At 46.7% G+C, this 18,170-nt stretch overlaps 1 protein-coding gene across 3 annotated transcripts in view; it reads right to left on the bottom strand.

Annotated features, from left to right (window-relative positions):
- The window catches only part of LOC144937106 (tetratricopeptide repeat protein 7B-like), a 118,777-nt gene that overhangs the window by 74,480 nt on the left and 26,127 nt on the right, over positions 1 to 18,170 (bottom strand). For all 3 annotated transcript variants that reach the window (XM_078864377.1, XM_078864375.1, XM_078864376.1), the window contains 2 exons: positions 16,076 to 16,159; positions 2,818 to 2,922 (listed from right to left, as the gene is read on the bottom strand). In XM_078864377.1, coding sequence (XP_078720503.1) covers positions 2,818 to 2,922; positions 16,076 to 16,159 — 189 coding nt within the window. The remainder of the gene's footprint in view (positions 1 to 2,817; positions 2,923 to 16,075; positions 16,160 to 18,170) is intronic.

The following is an 18,170-nucleotide window of genomic DNA, read 5'->3' as shown; positions in this document are numbered from 1 at the left end:
CTCGCTGGGTGCATTACGACATGGTGTATTTATTAAACATTTCTTGTTTTCTGGGCTACTTGAATAATGACAGGTAAAAGCCGGTTGGGTCTCGTTTATTTCGCATAACCAGATGAGAACTCAATAGACCAAGATGAGTCTGACTTGCAAAAATTATCCTGGGTCTCACAGCTGCAAAAACTGTTTAGGCCCACGGTTGCCAAACTGTGTGGCTTGACGTTCAGTATTAAGCCTTAAAGGCAACATGAAGATAAGATATGTGCATGCCTCTTTACGCAGTGATAGGATAAAAACATGGAACTCTGTTCACAATCGGTCGCAAAGTAAAACCAGTTGCTGAATCATCTTATAGTCACGCTGCATGTAGATTGTAAGCAATGACAGTAAAAATTTAAGAGGGACTCCACAGACCGTGAAGTGGCTCTTATTCTTTGACAAATAAAATGTGGCTGCAACACATGCAGTAAATTAGCACACTTTCCACTATAACCAATTTGTTAATTATTTACAACCGTTATGCAAGTGTACATTATAAAACATGAGCGTTTTTTATAGCTTTTTATTTTCCATCAACCGGACCGCACGACGGTCGTGCTTGCCATGCAAATACGACGCACGTCCACTCATCTCAAAGGTAAGAGGCAAAGGTGCAGCCTCGCAGTGGCCTGCTCAAGATCCTGCTGGCGAAAGTTCCTCCACTCGAGCAAGCTTAAGGCAGCCCCTCTCTCAAGGGTAATTCTGCCCAACTCTTCCAACGATGACCAGACAGACACCTTGCAAGAGATGGGCGTAAGCACACTTTACCCCACCACACGCGATCTGCCGATCGATTGTCTGTGGTCTACCCATTTATACTGCTGGGTGGGCAGACATTTAAGAAACCTATCCACTGTTTTCGCTGCCACGCCACGAGTTCACATTGAACCGGCGACCTCTGTGGATCGCTGGTCCAGCGTGCCATCCATGCGAGAGAGAAAAGGCTCCCGACTCACCATGAAGGAGCGTTACCCTGTATCCGTTTACAACGACCACGTGTGCCCACTAACACGCGCAAGGCATGAAAACCAAAATGCATTTTGAATTCAAGGGAGTCTTCAAATGAGGACATCTATGCCAGTAGACGCCACGGCAAATTATGTAGCATGGCCAGCGGGCATCACAGAATCACTTGCGTAACATTGGCATTCTAGTGCTGGACATGACCGTAGGTTAATATATATTTCTTTAATGAGGTCCAAAATGTAACACGATTTGCATATTCCCTGAAGAACATGACCTTTATGAAACATTTCGCACTCGGGAGTGCTGTTGAAGCTGTAAACTCCAGCTCTGCTGACACAACCGCTCCCTCGTTTGCAAGTTGTGCAATATTCCTTAAGGGCCGCGTACTCGTTCTCTGTAACGTCGATGTTTTTTCTCTCCTGTTTTTGTTGCTCCTGTGCTCACGGCACCACAGATCTCCCTTGTAAAATAGCCGGGCGACTGGCTAAACGGGACCATCCACACAACAAATTAAATTAACTCAAACTCAAAAGGATTTGACTGAACCATTCCTGCAATGACATAAGCCATGGCCACAATGAGTAGGGCACAATTGACACGGAACCTATTGCTCTATTTGTCAGTGGCCTCCAAATGGACACTGTGGAGAAGTGGCCGTGCAATGCTGTTGGATCAATTCAGATGGTTTTCGTTTTTTGTCCTCCAATTTTATTTTCGATCTGGCCGGGTGGCTCAACAGGAGAGCAAGCAGCCCGCAATTGGAAGGATGCGAGTTCAAATCCTGGTCCGAGGTTGACAGTGGTTGTTCGTCATAGGAATTATGAATTTCCACCACCGACTCAGAGCTGTTAACTGGGCGTAAGCACCACCCCTCAATGGTCATTTGAGCAGGAAATAACTGTGACTTGTTTTACAATTTTATTCAATTTTACCATTGGTGTCAAGTCATGTGATAAAGAAGTATCCATTCATCTGGCAACAAAACTGACACCTTTTTTACAAGGAGTCATGTTTGCATAGACCACAATACCTGCAGTCATAATGCAAACAAAAAACATAACTTTGATAATGTGCACTGTCCTTGAAGTTGATTGGTCCACACCCGAGAGAGCTTTACTTAGAGCCTAGTCTCACATGGTGTTGGACCAGATGACGCCAAAAGGCGCAAAAGGTGTCAGTTTTGTTGCCAGATAAAAGGGTAAAAAATCAATTATCATATTTTTTACTGGCAAATGAGGTTCCAATGAAGTATCCATTCATCAAATCGAGATTATTTGTTCAACGAGATGAAAACCCAAGAGACCAGCAGCGTCATTTTCAAGAGTGACATCACCTCTGGATAGTGAGCAACCGTCAGAATGATGCATCACAGAACTAAGTCTGAGATCCCTTCAAGTGATCTCTTATGCACACACCAGGGGCACTTCACTCTCCCACTTGTCTCGATATCGATATGTTTTGTTTCACAGCTGTCAAACAAACATTTCTTTTTTTTTCCATTCGGCCCCTGAATTTTTTTCTCCAAAAATCAAGTGACGAAACTAATTCAAACATTGCTTTCGTGTGCAGTCACTGCTGACCGGGCTGAGGCCATCAACTCACAGACGACACTTGAGAACCCAACTTAATAATGGGCAGCTGCCCATGATTAAAACCCACGATTCTCAGCGACGCCGGTGCAGTCTCCGTGAACCCCAAGCCACCGGGCCCCACCTGGTCGCCGCATTCATGAATCCCTCGCGGCGTGGCTCCACGTAAATGACGCAGGAAGATTGGGGGGGGGCGCGGGGACACCTGCGCTCGATGCGAACTTACCCAGTGCAGAGGGCCCATGCACAGCTTTGCAGCCATCAGCGGGATGCTGGGCTCCTCCGGCGACAGCTTCATGCATTCCTTGAGCACCTTCACCGCCCGGGCAGACTGGAACACGCAGAACACGCACAGGGTCACCCGCCCGCTGTCTCGCACCCCCCGCCCTCCTCCACCGCCCACCCATGCCATACACACACAGCTTTGGGGGGCACTGCAGTCACTGCTGTGTTGGGGAATCATTAGGTCAAAGCAGCTACAACAAATTCCGTATTGTGCAAATTGTAAGACGCACTTTTCCCCCTGTGTAGTCTAGAGCAAACGGAAGCATCTCGTAAGCAAATGGGCGGCACGTGATGTGGTAGGTGCTTTCTAACAGCACTTGCCCCAATAAGGCTATAGGGGGGGGTCTTTGTCTTTGGTCTGTTTGTGTGTGTGTGACCAGAATTGAAAAACTTTTATTGATACCGAGCACAATTTTGGGATGCGTCTTACTTTCCGGAGTGTCTTACAATCTGGAGAATATGATTTCAAGTTTCAAGTTTATTTATTAGGTATAGCCCTGTGAGCCATTCGACTCTTGAATCGGGTGCAACCGCAACAAACAAAAAACAAAAACATGAACAAGAAAACATCTTAAAGTGACTATGAGCAAACAAAAAAATCCAGGAAAAAAAACAGCTGATTACTCCCATGTACACAAATATATACGCTGTGTGGCTCCGTGGTGGGGCAGCAGACAGCGGTGCAATAACATCGAACTTTGTACCATGTAAGTACGTACGTTGAACTTATTTCGCACCGTACGTAGCCGACCGTGCTAATCTAAGCTCCTCACTTTCACCAACCGTCAGATTGACCAGCGCGGTGAAGCGTGGCGAAATAAACCCCAAGACCCTCACGGTGTGGGTAGGCCCTCATCCAGCAGTGAAATGACAAAAAGGGCTGTAAGTGTACACATGTATTAAAATGCAACACGAGAGTAGCAGGGGAGGTTGCTGCAGCAATAATATAATAATAATAATGTCCATGTCTTAGGCACCTTTCACAATGTCTCAAGACATGAACCCTTGTAAATGAACATGCGAATAACAAACACAGATATGCATGCATCATGAAACTTGTGAATCGATATTAATCGATGCCTCGATGCATTGTTCCACCAACAGTGAACAATTGCAAGTCTTCTTCGGGTCTTTCGGTAAAGTCACGTAGATAGGTTAAAATAAAATGAAGAATATGAATTCCTGCAGTCACGAAAACTTTAAGTCAAGATTTAATTGCAAGTCTCTTCCAAGCTTACAATTCACGCACACAAACAGGTCGCCTATTATCGCAATTACAACATTAAAACTTCCCCGTATTATCTTACAACTGTAGAAAAACTTGCTTGATGACGATACGATGAGTGCGCAAACAATTTGAACGTAAAATTCAACTGGTTTCTACTACTTTTCTTATTTTTGTTACTTTATTCTTATAATTGCCCTTTGCTAAACTCTCAACATTAGCTCAGTAACTCTTCAAACTGCGCCCCCAGGGATGAAACTTGGGCTGTGCAAACAGACCACTGTTATGCCCCTGCGGTGACCCTCAGGCATTTTCCCGACATCCGAAAGTCCTAATTGAGAGATTCGGATACCACGAGCTACGCAAACGCACATGTCCATCCTACAGAGCCTGCGGCAGTGAGGATATGAGCACTGCTAAAAGCCAGCACAACCTCCCCAACAAACTGTTGTAACTGCCAGCAAAAAAAGAAAACAAAATAAACAAAAAAAATCGCCTCCCAGACACAAATTACTCCCGCACAAGAATTTTACTCGCTCTTTAAACATGATGTAATGCACATGCTGATGGCATTATTTAAACGCTTGTAACACTTAACCATGCCCAGGTGAACAGCTCCATGCCAGACATGTGGGATTTTTTTTATATCCCCCCCACCTACCTACCACCTAGTGGACCATCAGATTCTTTCACTGCTGGGAAGTTATTGAACAATAAAAGTCCACCGGGTCTGTAATGCTGCCATAAATCAAAAGCCGGACTCTGGTGGCTGCATGTCCTCCTGCTAATAGCCTGCTTGAGACTAATGTTTGCCATGATGCGAACTCTGTCATAGACACCAAGTGAACCCTTCAGTGCTCAGGCAATTGGAAGTGAAAGCCGAAGGGATTAGAGACCTCTTGGCTATCTTTGGAAGGATGGCTTGTTTTTCAGTAGTGGAAATGCGCAAGTTCACATGCCCCATTTCATAATGTAAATATCTGTTTAATTTCAACCCTTTGTCAACGTGCTGTTGGATGAAAGACATCTAGTCATGTCGGGCACGGGGTAGTTGTTTGACCATACTTCACTATGCAGGTCAATGTGCGATGGTGAAGAAGGGGCGGGATTAGGTGGGGATGGACTGGTTCCGATATCACTCGTCACTAATATTATCCCTTTCCCATTCCGATGACGTACACGTACGTCATCGGATTCAGCAGTGAACAGAAGGAAAAACGAAAAAAATAACTATATCGGTATGTCTTGAGGTCAGAAGATGTACCGAGGCTCCCACAAGGCCATGCAGGAGGGCGTGCGGCACAGTTTGGCGTCAGCTATCATCTGAGTGCGGTCGTGTCGCTACAGTTCTCTGTGGTGAGTGTGATGTCTTTAAAAACGACGGCGGTATGCCTCTCTAAATAAAATTAATGATAACTGCTTGTGCGTTCCGAAACTCAGCGGTGAACGGGACACCCACCCTGCAACTTGCAGACGTCTTGGAATGGGAAAAGGTTTACAGTGTCCGGGAATCAAACTCTGGCAGCTGGGTTTGTAGTGTGGGAGAGGTTGGGGGGGGTGGTGCACTCACCACTGCACCACCGCTCCTAGCTAATATACGTGTGTATGCATACAGATGTACACTTTAAAACTGGAATGTAGAGGCTTGTAATAGTTATTCTATTAACACTGATCATTGATCAGATCTTTGGATCTTTCGGTAAAGTCACGGAGATAGAAAAATAAATAATAATAAAAATTCTGCCGACGTGACTTTACCGAAAGAACCAAAGAGTATGAATTCCTGCAGTCACGAAAGCTTCAAATCAAGACTGATCATTGCCTTAAGGATACCTGCATGGAACTGTGTGTGTAGGAACGATCGCTTTCAATTTCTAAAACTTGCATTCAATTATAATCCTCTCGAGAATATTGGTTAGAAATAGACGCAGAAAAGACGAGACGATACCAATTAGATGTAACGAGAGAAGAGAACCAGTGAGACAAGACCCAGACAAACAGTGCGGACACGTTAAGTACCGGTGCAACGCAGACTCGAGCGGAGGCAATGAAGCAACAATAAACGATACCAATAAAAAAAACACATTCTTGAATCAGATTGTGACCCGAAATCGTGATAATTCATTGAATCCCAGGAGAGGGTGAATCATCACGTGCCTACTAAAAATAAAACGACTCAGAATCTATATATATCCACTTCACGAATAATATATATTTTAATATATATAACAAGGCATGCGCTCACTGACAGTGCAGCTTGATTGAAAAAAAAACGGCCTGGTAGAAATATATGATTACAAAAATGAAAATGTATTGTTATTCTTCTTGGTTCTTTCGGTAAAGTCACGTAGAAGGGAAGTAATAAAATAATAAAAATAAAACATAATAAAATGAAATAATTCTCACGACGTTTCGGCTACAACGCAAGCAGCAGTCTTCAGGTATAATTCTGATGATAGCCGGAGTACTGCACTCCGAACCCAGCGGTACGTTCGATTCTCGGCTCTGGCCAACATCAGTGGCGAGTGATACATGAAGAAGTCCTCGGCCCCTTCCTTCATCAATCGGCACTGACCAGTGTGGTGAAGTACAAGTCGAACGACCTCCATCGCCAACATGGGACGTAGGTGAACTTTGTCCAGCAGCGGACAAAAGGCTGTGAATTTCTCAAAGCTACTCAATTGGGATCACACACAGAGCACTCATCATCTCCCCCTGCTGGCTGTCAAATGCCCGTTTTCAGGCCAGGTACGAGGTAACCTTGCGCTCACAAGAACGTGTGACGTAAAGCCCTCCGATACGCCCTGGCGTGAATGGTGCTCGATCGAAAAACAAACCGTGATCACTGTTATCATTATTAAACTGCACAATTCAAGGCACAGTTCTGTATGTACATCACAGGCTGGTGATGCCTCTCTTGCAGTCGGGTCAGGGATTGTCCACAGCCGCTCGACTGCACAGGGCTCCACCAGAGCGAGGGCTTGCACGCGGCATGCTTGCACGCGCCTACTTCTCGCGAGACAAAGCGCTCGAAGCGGAGAGATACGGTGTGCAAATCCCCTCCTCCAGAATTCGAGCACGTGAGCTCGCATAGCAACAACGCGGCGCTTCAAGTTCAACTCCAGCAGCTGCCTGCAGCGATGTCTAGTGTCACGCTATGACCAGCTCGTGCCACCTGTAACAATGTCCAGTGTCGCACTATGACCGGCTTGTGCCACCTGTAACAATGTCCAGCATCGCGCGATGACCAGCTCGTGCCACCTGTAACAATATCCAGCATCGCGCTATGACCAGCTTGCAGCTACGCATGAAGAGAATGCGAGGAAGCACATCTGCCTGTGCAGCCTGCACTGGGTCAGCGTGCGAGCCCACAACACACACCCGCGGCGATGCATAATGCAACACGTGGCGCTGCAGTATATGTAATGCGTGACCGTGCGATTAAAGGCAGGCTCGTAACGATGCAGCGGTTAAATAGATTTCTGCACTCCTCATATGTGCATCGATTCTTGGCCATTTGTGAATGTATTATTTACCTTTCATTCAAATTACATTGAAATCAATTAGCGTACGCAGGTGAAAGACATTTCTGACTGCGAATAAACATAAGTGGGCTTCGGCCGGACACGCCACTCAGAACAGCTGCTGAGTAACAGCCAAAGAAGGGAAAGCCCCCAAGAGGACGTTCACCACAAACATGGTGATGAGATGTGTTCCAACTCTGCGATGGGCATGCCTCTTGGGCGTGTTCTCTCCTTTGGCTACCATTCCATCAGCAGCCTCATTCATCCATAGTCCACTCCGATCAGTCACGTCCTGCTCAAGCCCACCTATTTTTATATTGAGTCAATACGATGCCTCTACACTTGTCCGATGATCCACGCGTTCGTCTTTCTCTCGGCGTAAGCATGCACCTCTCAGTGATCCTTTGTGTACTTTCCAGCTTTTTTCAATTTCGTCTGTCAATGACTCAAATTACATTCACGTTATTTACTTGGGCAATGCATAATGTGGCGTGACAACAATCCACACGTGACAGAAGTAATAAGAGGAATGACAACAATAACAACAGAACCAAAGACACCAAACGCACGCTCAGGAGCAGCAAGGGTAATGGATCGTAGACACAAAGCCGCTCTCATTAACGGGCACCCGCGGCAAGGCTCCCGGCCTACGTCGCAAGGCGAACGCAGCAGTGAGAGTCACCGCCCTAACGACAATGAAGCGATTGGCAACCTTGCGAGCCGCCAGGTCACACAGGGGGGGCAGGGGGCATCAGCGAGCCGCCACTGCACACAGGTGGGGGCCAGGGGGCATCAGCCAACTGCCACTTCACACAGGTGGGGGCCAGGGGCATCAGCGAGCCACCACGTGACACAGGTGGGGGCCAGGGGCATCAGCAAGCCACCACGTGACACAGGTGGGGGCCAGGGGCATCAGCCAACTGCCACTGCACACAGGTGGAGGCCAGGGGGCATCAGCGAGCCACCACGTGACACAGTTGGGGGCCAGGGGGCATCAGCGAGCTGCCACGTGACACAGTTGGGGGCCAGGGGGCATCAGCGAGCTGCCACGTGACACAGGTGGGGGCCAGGGGGCATCAGCCAACTGCCATTGCACACAGGTGGGGGCCAGGGGGCATCAGCGAGCCGCCACGTGACACAGGTGGGGGCCAGGGGGCATCAGCGAGCCACCACGTGACACAGGTGGGGGCCAGGGGGCATCAGCGAGCCACCACGTGACACAGGTGGGGGCCAGGGGGCATCAGCCAGCAGTGCTTAAAGTGCAGCTCACGTGTAATACGGCCACTGAGCAGGCTGGCGTGCAAAGACCACTCACAGCACAATCCCTTAATGTATTGCCAGACTGCCCAAGGATCCTTCAAAGCGCCTGCCAATACAATGAGGATTATCGTACAACTTTCCTGCACTGCCCCAACCCCCCACCACCTGCAACATCCTCTCCTGCGCCCACACCCCCACCCACCCATCGTATGCCATTAAGCAGCTTACATTTTTTCGAGCAGCCATTAAACCCCGAGATTAATTAAATTCCAGACAGTAATCATTTTCAGAGACTTTATGACAATACGTGTAACTTTCAAGGGGGGGAGGGGCGGGGTTGGTGGGGGGGGGTACTGAAAATTACGCAACAGCTTGCTCGCACAAAAGCCCTGCACCACCTGCATGCAGACCGATCGAACGCAAAGCGTGAGCCAAGGTTTTGGTCACTAGATCATTAATTCCCTCGTAATTTTGTTCCATTAATTCCTCCTACGTAAGTTATTCACATTGATGCAGATTTTTAATGTGGCGGGGGGGAAAGAGCGCTGTTGGTGTAGAACCAATCGTTAATTTGCCGCCACAGGGCCTGTTTAGATGTTGTAGTTTTGTGATTTACTTAATGGCAGGGGTGGTAATGTGGTCCTGTGTACAAAGTGGTGAATGCGACTAACCGAGTTCGATTACTGGCCACGACTAACAACAGCGAAGAATGATATTCTAAACCAGCCCTGGCAACCAATCGCACTGACTCGCGTGGCGAAGTATCGTCAAAACGCCACAACAAAAACAATATGGCAAGGGGAGGCCTTCATCGAGCAGTGGTTTGATCAAGGGCTGTAAACTGTTCTTGTCATTAATTATAACTTAATAACAATATCAGTTCATCTGTTTACAACGTAAATGTTCACAGACCCTGCTTTTGATGTTCGACCATTGCCTTTTTGAGAAAAACATTTTTTTCATGTGGTAGGCAACCAGACTCCCCAGAGAGCCAAAGTAAAATTCCCACTCTACAAATACATCAAAAACATGCTTGCTTATGCTAACCTAGTAACACAAGAAGCAGGCATCTCACTTACACAACGATCTCAGTCTTGAAATGCATCTGCAGTTGGATGCTATATAAATGTCAATTGTACTCTATCTTGACATGTACATTGAACTTCTTTTGCACTGTACGTAGCCAACCATGCTCATCGGAGGAGTGGGGTAAGGAAAACAAACAAAACACAAAAATCAGTTCTGATCCACCAACCCCGACATGATCCCTGGATCAGACCAAGTCACTTTATCTACGCTGACGTTGGCAATTCTATAAAAGGCAAAGCTGCGGCCCTGCAATTCCTTGTTCATGCCAGTGCTGGCAGAAGGGCCTCCACTAGTGGCTGTGTGGCACTCTACCACGTTGGCCAGAGAACTTGGGAGGGGTGGGAGAACCCACAATTTAGTCCATCACACGTGACTCGCTGGGGTCCACTGACTGCAGCCGACCCATTTATTCCGCTGGGTGGACAGAAACATTGCCATTGTCTCAACTGGAGGGCCGAATATGGAATCTAACCGGTGACCTCTGGATTGCATGTCCAGTGTGCGAACCATTAAGCCACAGCAGCTCCGATTTATTCTAGAGACAGTGAATAATGCATTTTGGGGCTCATTTATCATGCGCTGTGATCAACAGACGAGAATTTTAATAAATCAATGCTTCTCGTTTCGTCATTACTGTTATTAATATTATCATCTACGTCGTCATCGTGAATAAATGACAAGACCTTACACGGCCAGCACATTTCTCTTCCCGTGACTCATGCCGTGTACTGAATCGACAGAGTTGCATAACACGTGCACAGTTTAGCCGAGCGTTCCTCACACAGCGAGGACGCCCAAGTATGGAGGGTGAATTTTTTTGTGGTTTAAACTTTTTTGTTAAACACATGTTGGGCAAATAAACCTCCGTGACCACGCTTAGTTCTATCTATAGCGCCGTCTCGTTGTTGGTGAGCGCACTTTAATTTAAGAATGAACATTAGCTGTCTGCGAAAGAGCTACTCAACAGCTTTTAATTAACCGGTTCGTGCCCTGCGTCGAGCCCATTGTATTTTTCTGGAATGTTCCGCCTTCAGAATGCAGTTCCTATTTTTCATTCAGCACGATTTACGGCCGCGCGCTTACGTGGGCTAATTACAATACAGCTTCGGAGTGAGCGCACGAGCTTACCGGGCGCTTACGGAAAGGACATGGCAAGGGGCTGGCAACAAAAAGTTACCACCCATGCAGAGTGGAAATTTTTGCTCAACCTTCAAGCTGCCCGAAATAAAAAATGAATTATTAACCAAAATAAAATCTTCATGAGTCAATAGCACAGCGTTTTATAAACGTGAAGTGCTACCATTCATGAAACGAGGTCGGTTTGAAGTAAACGATCGAAGCCACAAGTCGAGCTCAGACACGAATCTGGCGTCCAAAGAGGCGGTGTGAACTAATCAAAATGCTCGTGACCCAACGGAGCTGTCAAACCAAAGGCCTCTACTCCAATCTCCGCTTGCAATTATGGCGCATCATTTAATTTCGAACGTCCTGCGGTTGCTTTATTTATTCGTCTATTTAAATACACGCAAACGGAAGGGCGGAGCGGAAATGTCGTTTCATTGCACTCGCTGCGACTCGGTTGTACATGCGTCTCCAAAAGGCCAGGCACGAGAACACCACGGAGCCGCTAATCCTACAGCGGCATGCGCTCACCATGTGCTGACGCTAATGCGCGGTGGCAAGAGGGCCCGGGGAACTCTTAAGGCAGCGACAGTATGCTCCGTCACAGCCTCCCTGCGGTGGCCGTGGCGGTGGGGGGCAGTGGATGGTTTATGCGGCTGTTCGGTGAATTTGTCCTGCGCTGAGAATGTAGGGAATTCTCTACAGTGAAGGGGCGGGTTTATCAAATGCCCTTAAACACGTGATGTTTCTGTATGACAAAAAAACATTTCCAAGCGGGTACAAATGCTTACGCTTTGCACCATTATCGATGGCAATAGGTACACACATGCTATACGCAGGTTTAAAATTACTCGTTGCAAAAATAGAACAACCACATGGAATTCAATGTTGCTGTTGAAAATCAAACAAGGACTTCCCAGGACACACATCCCAGGACACGACGCTTACAAGTAGATACAAAACAGCAGCCAATTTGAGGGTGGTAACGCGAATGAGAGGCTTGGGGTACAAGGGAGTGTGAACGGCGAGAGACGCAGGGTGAAAATTGGGTGGAATTGTGAAAGCTGGTGTCACAGGGAGAGCCGGGGCGGGAGATGCGGGAGATGCGGCTTTCAGATGGCGGGTGGGGGGGGGCATCACAGCGAGAGGGAGGGCGTGGGAGACGCATCAGCTGCCGCCAGAGCAGGGAGAGTTACTGCAGTGCAGCTGTGGCCTCACAGGACTGGTCACATGGTGAGCTCGGAGAGCGGAAAATTTGGCCAATGGGAGAGGCATGGGTACAGCGCCAATCAGCCCCGCACAGGCGAGACGCCGCGCATAATTGCCTCTCCGGATGTGTGCGCACGCGCGCGCTGGCGCACTGGCGGGCAGGCGGGTGCGCAGGCAGGCGGGTGGACAGGCGTGCAGGCGGATGGGTGGGTGGATGGGCAGGCGGGCGGGTGGATGGGCAGGCAGGCGGGTGGGTGGGTGGGCAGGCATGCGGGCGCGTGCGTGTGCGCGAGGAAGCACGCGCGTGCACACACGCACCTTTTTTTGTAAGACAAGGTGCAAGTGCATTGGGTTAAACGGCACCGTGGCCAGAATGCACGAGGCACTGCCGAGACAAATAAAAACACAGCCGCATGTCCCACCCAAACGGTGAGAGCTGGGCATGCATTTGGCTGTTAAATAATTCATCCGCATTTGCGCTGGGGAAGGACGCAGGAAGAAGAAGGAAAAAAACTGTGATAGATGTAAATGTTGACATTTCCTCGAAAACAGCCTGCGGTCGATGAATTATACTTCGTTACACTTTTACTGACATGTTTATGCTGCCAACAGCGTGGGATTGTTGTTGCAAAGATGCGGGCGTGCATATTTTCACTGGAGAAGCACGTCAATAACTCGGATGTTGCACGAGCCCGCCGCAGTCTTTAACGTAAATAAATTATTAAACAACACTTGAGAGCACTCAAGAGTCCGCATTATCATGCTAAACATTTTCACCCGGGCCTATGTTGCGGAAGAATACCTCACCGCCGCCGGCGGCCTCACGTGGTCCGACGATAGCGATGTGTGATGATGCACTGTGATGTGCGGTGCAATAACGTACGCTGGTGTGATGATGGTGGTGGTGATGGAAAGGAAACGATCATTTACTATTAATACACAATGTGGAGTGCCATCTCTCACGCAAACCTCGTCGATGCCACAAAATCGACACCGCACATCGAACAAAAACGGTCACTGCATTGTGCGCTTTCAGATGCGTTTCTGCAGCCGTCTGGAATGCTCTTCTTTCCAAGCCGCTGGACCTGTCACTTTTAAATCTACATTGCAAACACATTTCTTTAGAACCGCTTTATTGTGTTTAGTTTGTTGTCCTTCCCCGCACCTCCGTTCAACATACATTGTTAGGTATCATCAGCAGCACCGCGCTGAAGTCCAATGGCGAACATCGCCCCAGCCAACATCCAACGTGATGTCGCAATAACCGGGGACTACCACGAGATTATGGACATCTAAGTCTCTCCCTGCTCCAACAAGGCCTACAACAAGAAGCCCTACTCCATCGGCTGAAATCCAGGAAACCTGTCTGGATGCGTGCCTCCACTCTAGCAGCCAGAAATAACGACATCGGCACTCGCTGGACGAACCTTATCCCAGACCCGACTGTGGAAAGAACCGGGCTCCTCTCTCTCTTTGCGAAACCACGCTGGGGGACGCAACGTGGAAGTTGCGTGTACACCTTCCACAAATGGAAGATCAAAGAATCGCTGAACTGCGACTGCTGTGGAGTCCAACCCATAAAACGCATCATCGATGAATGCGCCATCCATGCAACATCCTGGCGGAGTTGCTGCAATCCCATAGAGTCAACTGCCTCCTTGTATTGGTGGAAAAAAACTTAGCATTTCACTCTGACATGTTTCAAAAACTGTTGGTTTCCACTGTGGCCACACGAGAGAAGAAGAATACACCGAGAAAGCGGCAGGCTATATGAACCTTATGGCGGGACCCCGGGGTCCCATAAGCCCCCAGCTCTCGCATATACATGACATTATAACGTAAAAAAAAACTTTGCTCTTTTTCACCGATGGGTTTGAAGAATGGTGGTAAGTGTTGTCTTGTTAAACTATGCCTTTAAAACTGAAAACTACTTACCTGCAGTACCTCTATTTAAATACACTATCGAAAAAATAATTTACACCCCTCTATCAATCAACGTGTTTCTCAGTGTGGATTTGTGAACACACTCTGTAAACAGTACATAAAATATTCTTGGTTCTTTCGGTGAAGTCACGTAGAAGGGAAATAATAAAATAATAAAAATGTAAAACAATAAAAATTCTCACAACGTTTCGACTGCAACACAAGCAATCGTCATCAGGTGTGAAATCCACAGCAAGAAAATTTGAAAAAGTGGCGGTCTACGTGACTTTACCGAAAAAACCAAGAATATGAATCCCTGCAGTCACGAAAGCTTTAAATCAAAATGTAGTACATAAAATAGTACGTGTTTTCAATGCGCTGTTCATATTGTAACAACCGTTTACACCAATGTTATTCTACAGAGTAGTGGGTCGCCGCTCCTCTTCTCCGCACTGATACGAGCGGTATGTGGGGACTATGGCTTAACCGCAAATAAAAAAAACACCTATCCGCACAGATGCATACGGGCAAGAGAAGTATTATCAAACAAGAGGAATTAACGGTGCAACGCATCTCATCTGTTAAATATCTGCAGGTAATAGGATCGTCATCGATTGAGCCTGGCTGCAGACATTGGTAGGTCACAAATAATAATGAAGATAAGAGAGCAGTTTCACTGTGTATTATGCATAACGTTATGACAAAGGACTTAAGTTGTGTAGGCAGTTTGAGCAGCTTTGGATAAGACTTATGATCCTGCCCGTACCCGAGCAATGAGCGCATTCGCTTGTTCAGCTCTTCTGCGCATTCGTCCTCGCTGCTGCGCTTGGACATGACACGACAACGGAACGATCCGCGCCAGGTGGGTCGCGGCGTTGATGTGCGCGGTGGGACGGAGTTGCCAAAAATAAATAAATTACGAGTTTGACTTCCGTTTATTCGGGATCCCGAGGTCCCGCCATGAGGTTCATTTGGTGGCAGCAGCGGCGGGGAGTGGAGAAAACATCATCCTCGCACCGCACTTCAACGCTCTCACGTCTACGCTGGCCATCTTCACCAATCCGCACTGGCCACTGCGGTGAAACATTGTCAAATAACTCCCACGACCCGCATAGCATGGAGGAGGCCCTCTTACAGATATGGATTGAGAAAAATATTAATATTTAGCAAGTAAGAACTACCATTTTTGAATGTCATGTGAATGAAGTAAACAACTCCATTCGCTTTACTCCATTTACAAGATAACTGACGATTAACACCACGGGATAGACACTTTTCATCATCAGCTGCTAATGTTTAGAACTCCTTACCTCTCAGTAGCATCTGCGCCGATGCATTGCCAAATTTTAAATAATGCCTGAAGACATCTGTTCAATAGGGATTTCATCACATTTAATTAATCACCAATGAGGTGTATTCATATTTGTTAATTTTATCTTGTTTTAGAGTTACTACATATTGCAGTGAGACTGTTAAGAGATTTATAAATGTAATGGTGCTGTTGTTGTTTATACCAATATTCATGTCAGATAAAACAAAACGTAAGATATGGAAAAAAAAACAAATATGGACAGAGTTCCTGACTAGGCTGAGGCACGGGTTCAACATAAAATATAAATTATCTTTTGGGTTGGGAATTTTGGTCATCGAAGATACAGCAGTCATCACTCAGTAAGATGGACATGGACAAAGTTAAGTACGTGAATGAGTAAGTGAATGAGTGACGGGGAGGATGACGTGAGTAAGTGAATGAGTCACTGGGTGGGTGACGACGAAAGTGAATGAGTCACTGGGAGGGTGACGTGTGAGTAAGTGAATGAGTCACTGGGTGGGTGACGTGTGCTCACCTTGCCAGCAGCAGCCAGTGACAGAGCAAACTGGTACCAAAGGTGGAACTCCTCGAAGGCAAACTTCATGGCTCGCTCCAGGCACTGTGGGCGACACGAAACCAGCGCCGTGACACATCTCACGTGACACATCTCACGTGACACATCTGACGTGACACATCTCACGCTCTACATTCATACATAATCACCTTCAGCCCTCTCTCAATCCACTGCTGGATGAAGGGCTCCCCCATGCCGCATCAGGTCATGGGCTTCTAAACAAAGGATCTAATTTATTTTACGGAGTAAAACGGTCGGGGAGTTCCAATGCATCGATTCATGAGTTAATATCGATCCTCTGAGTTCGTGCCTCAATGTACATCCGTAACAATCTATGCGTTTTATTCTTACGTGTTATATGGAATCGGTATGGGTCTCCCTTGCAGCCACGAGAGGTCCTACCATTCACCACAATGTTAAAAAAAATCAATCGATCCTTGAATCTAAAACACAACCCCTGAATCGCAACAATTCATCACATACATTTGGTGGTAAAATCTTCGTGCCCTCGAAGCAGACGCCAGTCAGTAAATTAGAATATTATTTTAATCCCCCATAATTCAACGTACATCAATAAGACACTTTGAACTATACATTTCACACAACTCAATAAATTGCAGCAGCTCAGGGCTTTCACATGGTTCCTGTTACCCCAAAACCACCTGGCCACCTACGAAAACCATGCCATTGCTATTACATCTGGGGTAATTGCTATACTACAGCTGCATGCATTATGATATTCAAACTCATTAACATCGCAATTACCAATAAGTGATTTCAATCAGTGTAATGAGATGGGAGGGATAATAAATGTAGCTCAGACAGTGTTTATGTGTATTAATATACCTTCATGTTATAACCAAGAAACAATCACAGGCATGCAGTTTATAATATCCCTGTAAGTGAATATCAACATTTTGCCCATTTAGTCACAAGTGGTTGACATCTTCAGACTGATCCCCTGGCATAGGAATGTGGAATTTCCACCATTGGTTCTGGTCAACCAATGGACAGAACCACCCCTCCAATGTTTGTGGGAGAGTGGACACAATGACTTGACTAAACGCAGTTTTCAGCTTTTGTCCCAACTATTATTGTAACCCATCATATTTATTTTAAGATGCCACTACATACGTCATTTAATCACTCTCCATACAGTTGTTTTTGACTGGCGCAACCCAGTCAATATTAGTTTCCTCAGCATCTCTGCCTCGTAATTATCATCTTCCCTGAATAACACACCATCAAAGTAGTGTGAGGGAAAACTGAAATGCACAAAAGTATTTTTTTACTCTTGCATTACTATATTTCTCTTATCCATGGCTAGGAAGTGTTCAGTATAAATAATTTTCAGTGATGTATTATCCATAAAAACACAAAAAACGAGGCTAAAATACAGCCGTGTACAAATCACCACAAGGCATATGCGCCAAAAACAGCACTCCCTCATCAGTCAGCCATTATTGCATCACGTTAGTAACCATAACGCGACTATTTTTACACCGTAACTCACCTTGTGTTCATAAATTACCCACAATTTTGGCCTGCGCCGAAGGACATGCACATGGGCACGAATAGGACTTCACCTCTCGTGTTACGTTTGCCCGCCTTCCGGCAGCCTGCGGCACCACGTTTGAGGGCAGCCGCACCGATGCGTTTGTCGATGTGCTCAACATCACCGGGTAAACAGGCGTGGACAGGCAAAACTTTTGAGGGAGGAATATTTAAATACATTTCCATCCAAAGCAAGTCACTTATTCGATAGATGAGGAGAAGCTCCTCATAACTGAAACATATTTCTGAATAACTTAAGACAAGTTTTTGCATAATGCACAAAGGTGGAGTGCGCTTTTGACGCATTTTTGCGTGTTGATTGAAATGTAGAGGAATGTTAAGAACACTCTGAGACACGTGTGTACATCCAACTTGTAACACATATTTAACGTTAGTAATGGTCACCCCGAGTGCAACAAAACTTTAACTAAACATTCAACACACACACAGTGGGCTTCAAAACATTGGTGGGGAGTAGGGGATTGCAGTGATCAGTGCCCTC

Source organism: Lampetra fluviatilis, chromosome 18 (assembly GCF_964198595.1).
Source record: "Lampetra fluviatilis chromosome 18, kcLamFluv1.1, whole genome shotgun sequence".
Taxonomy (NCBI): domain Eukaryota; kingdom Metazoa; phylum Chordata; class Hyperoartia; order Petromyzontiformes; family Petromyzontidae; genus Lampetra; species Lampetra fluviatilis.
Note: the sequence above shows the minus strand (reverse complement) of the source record. Positions and strands in the feature narration are given on the sequence as shown.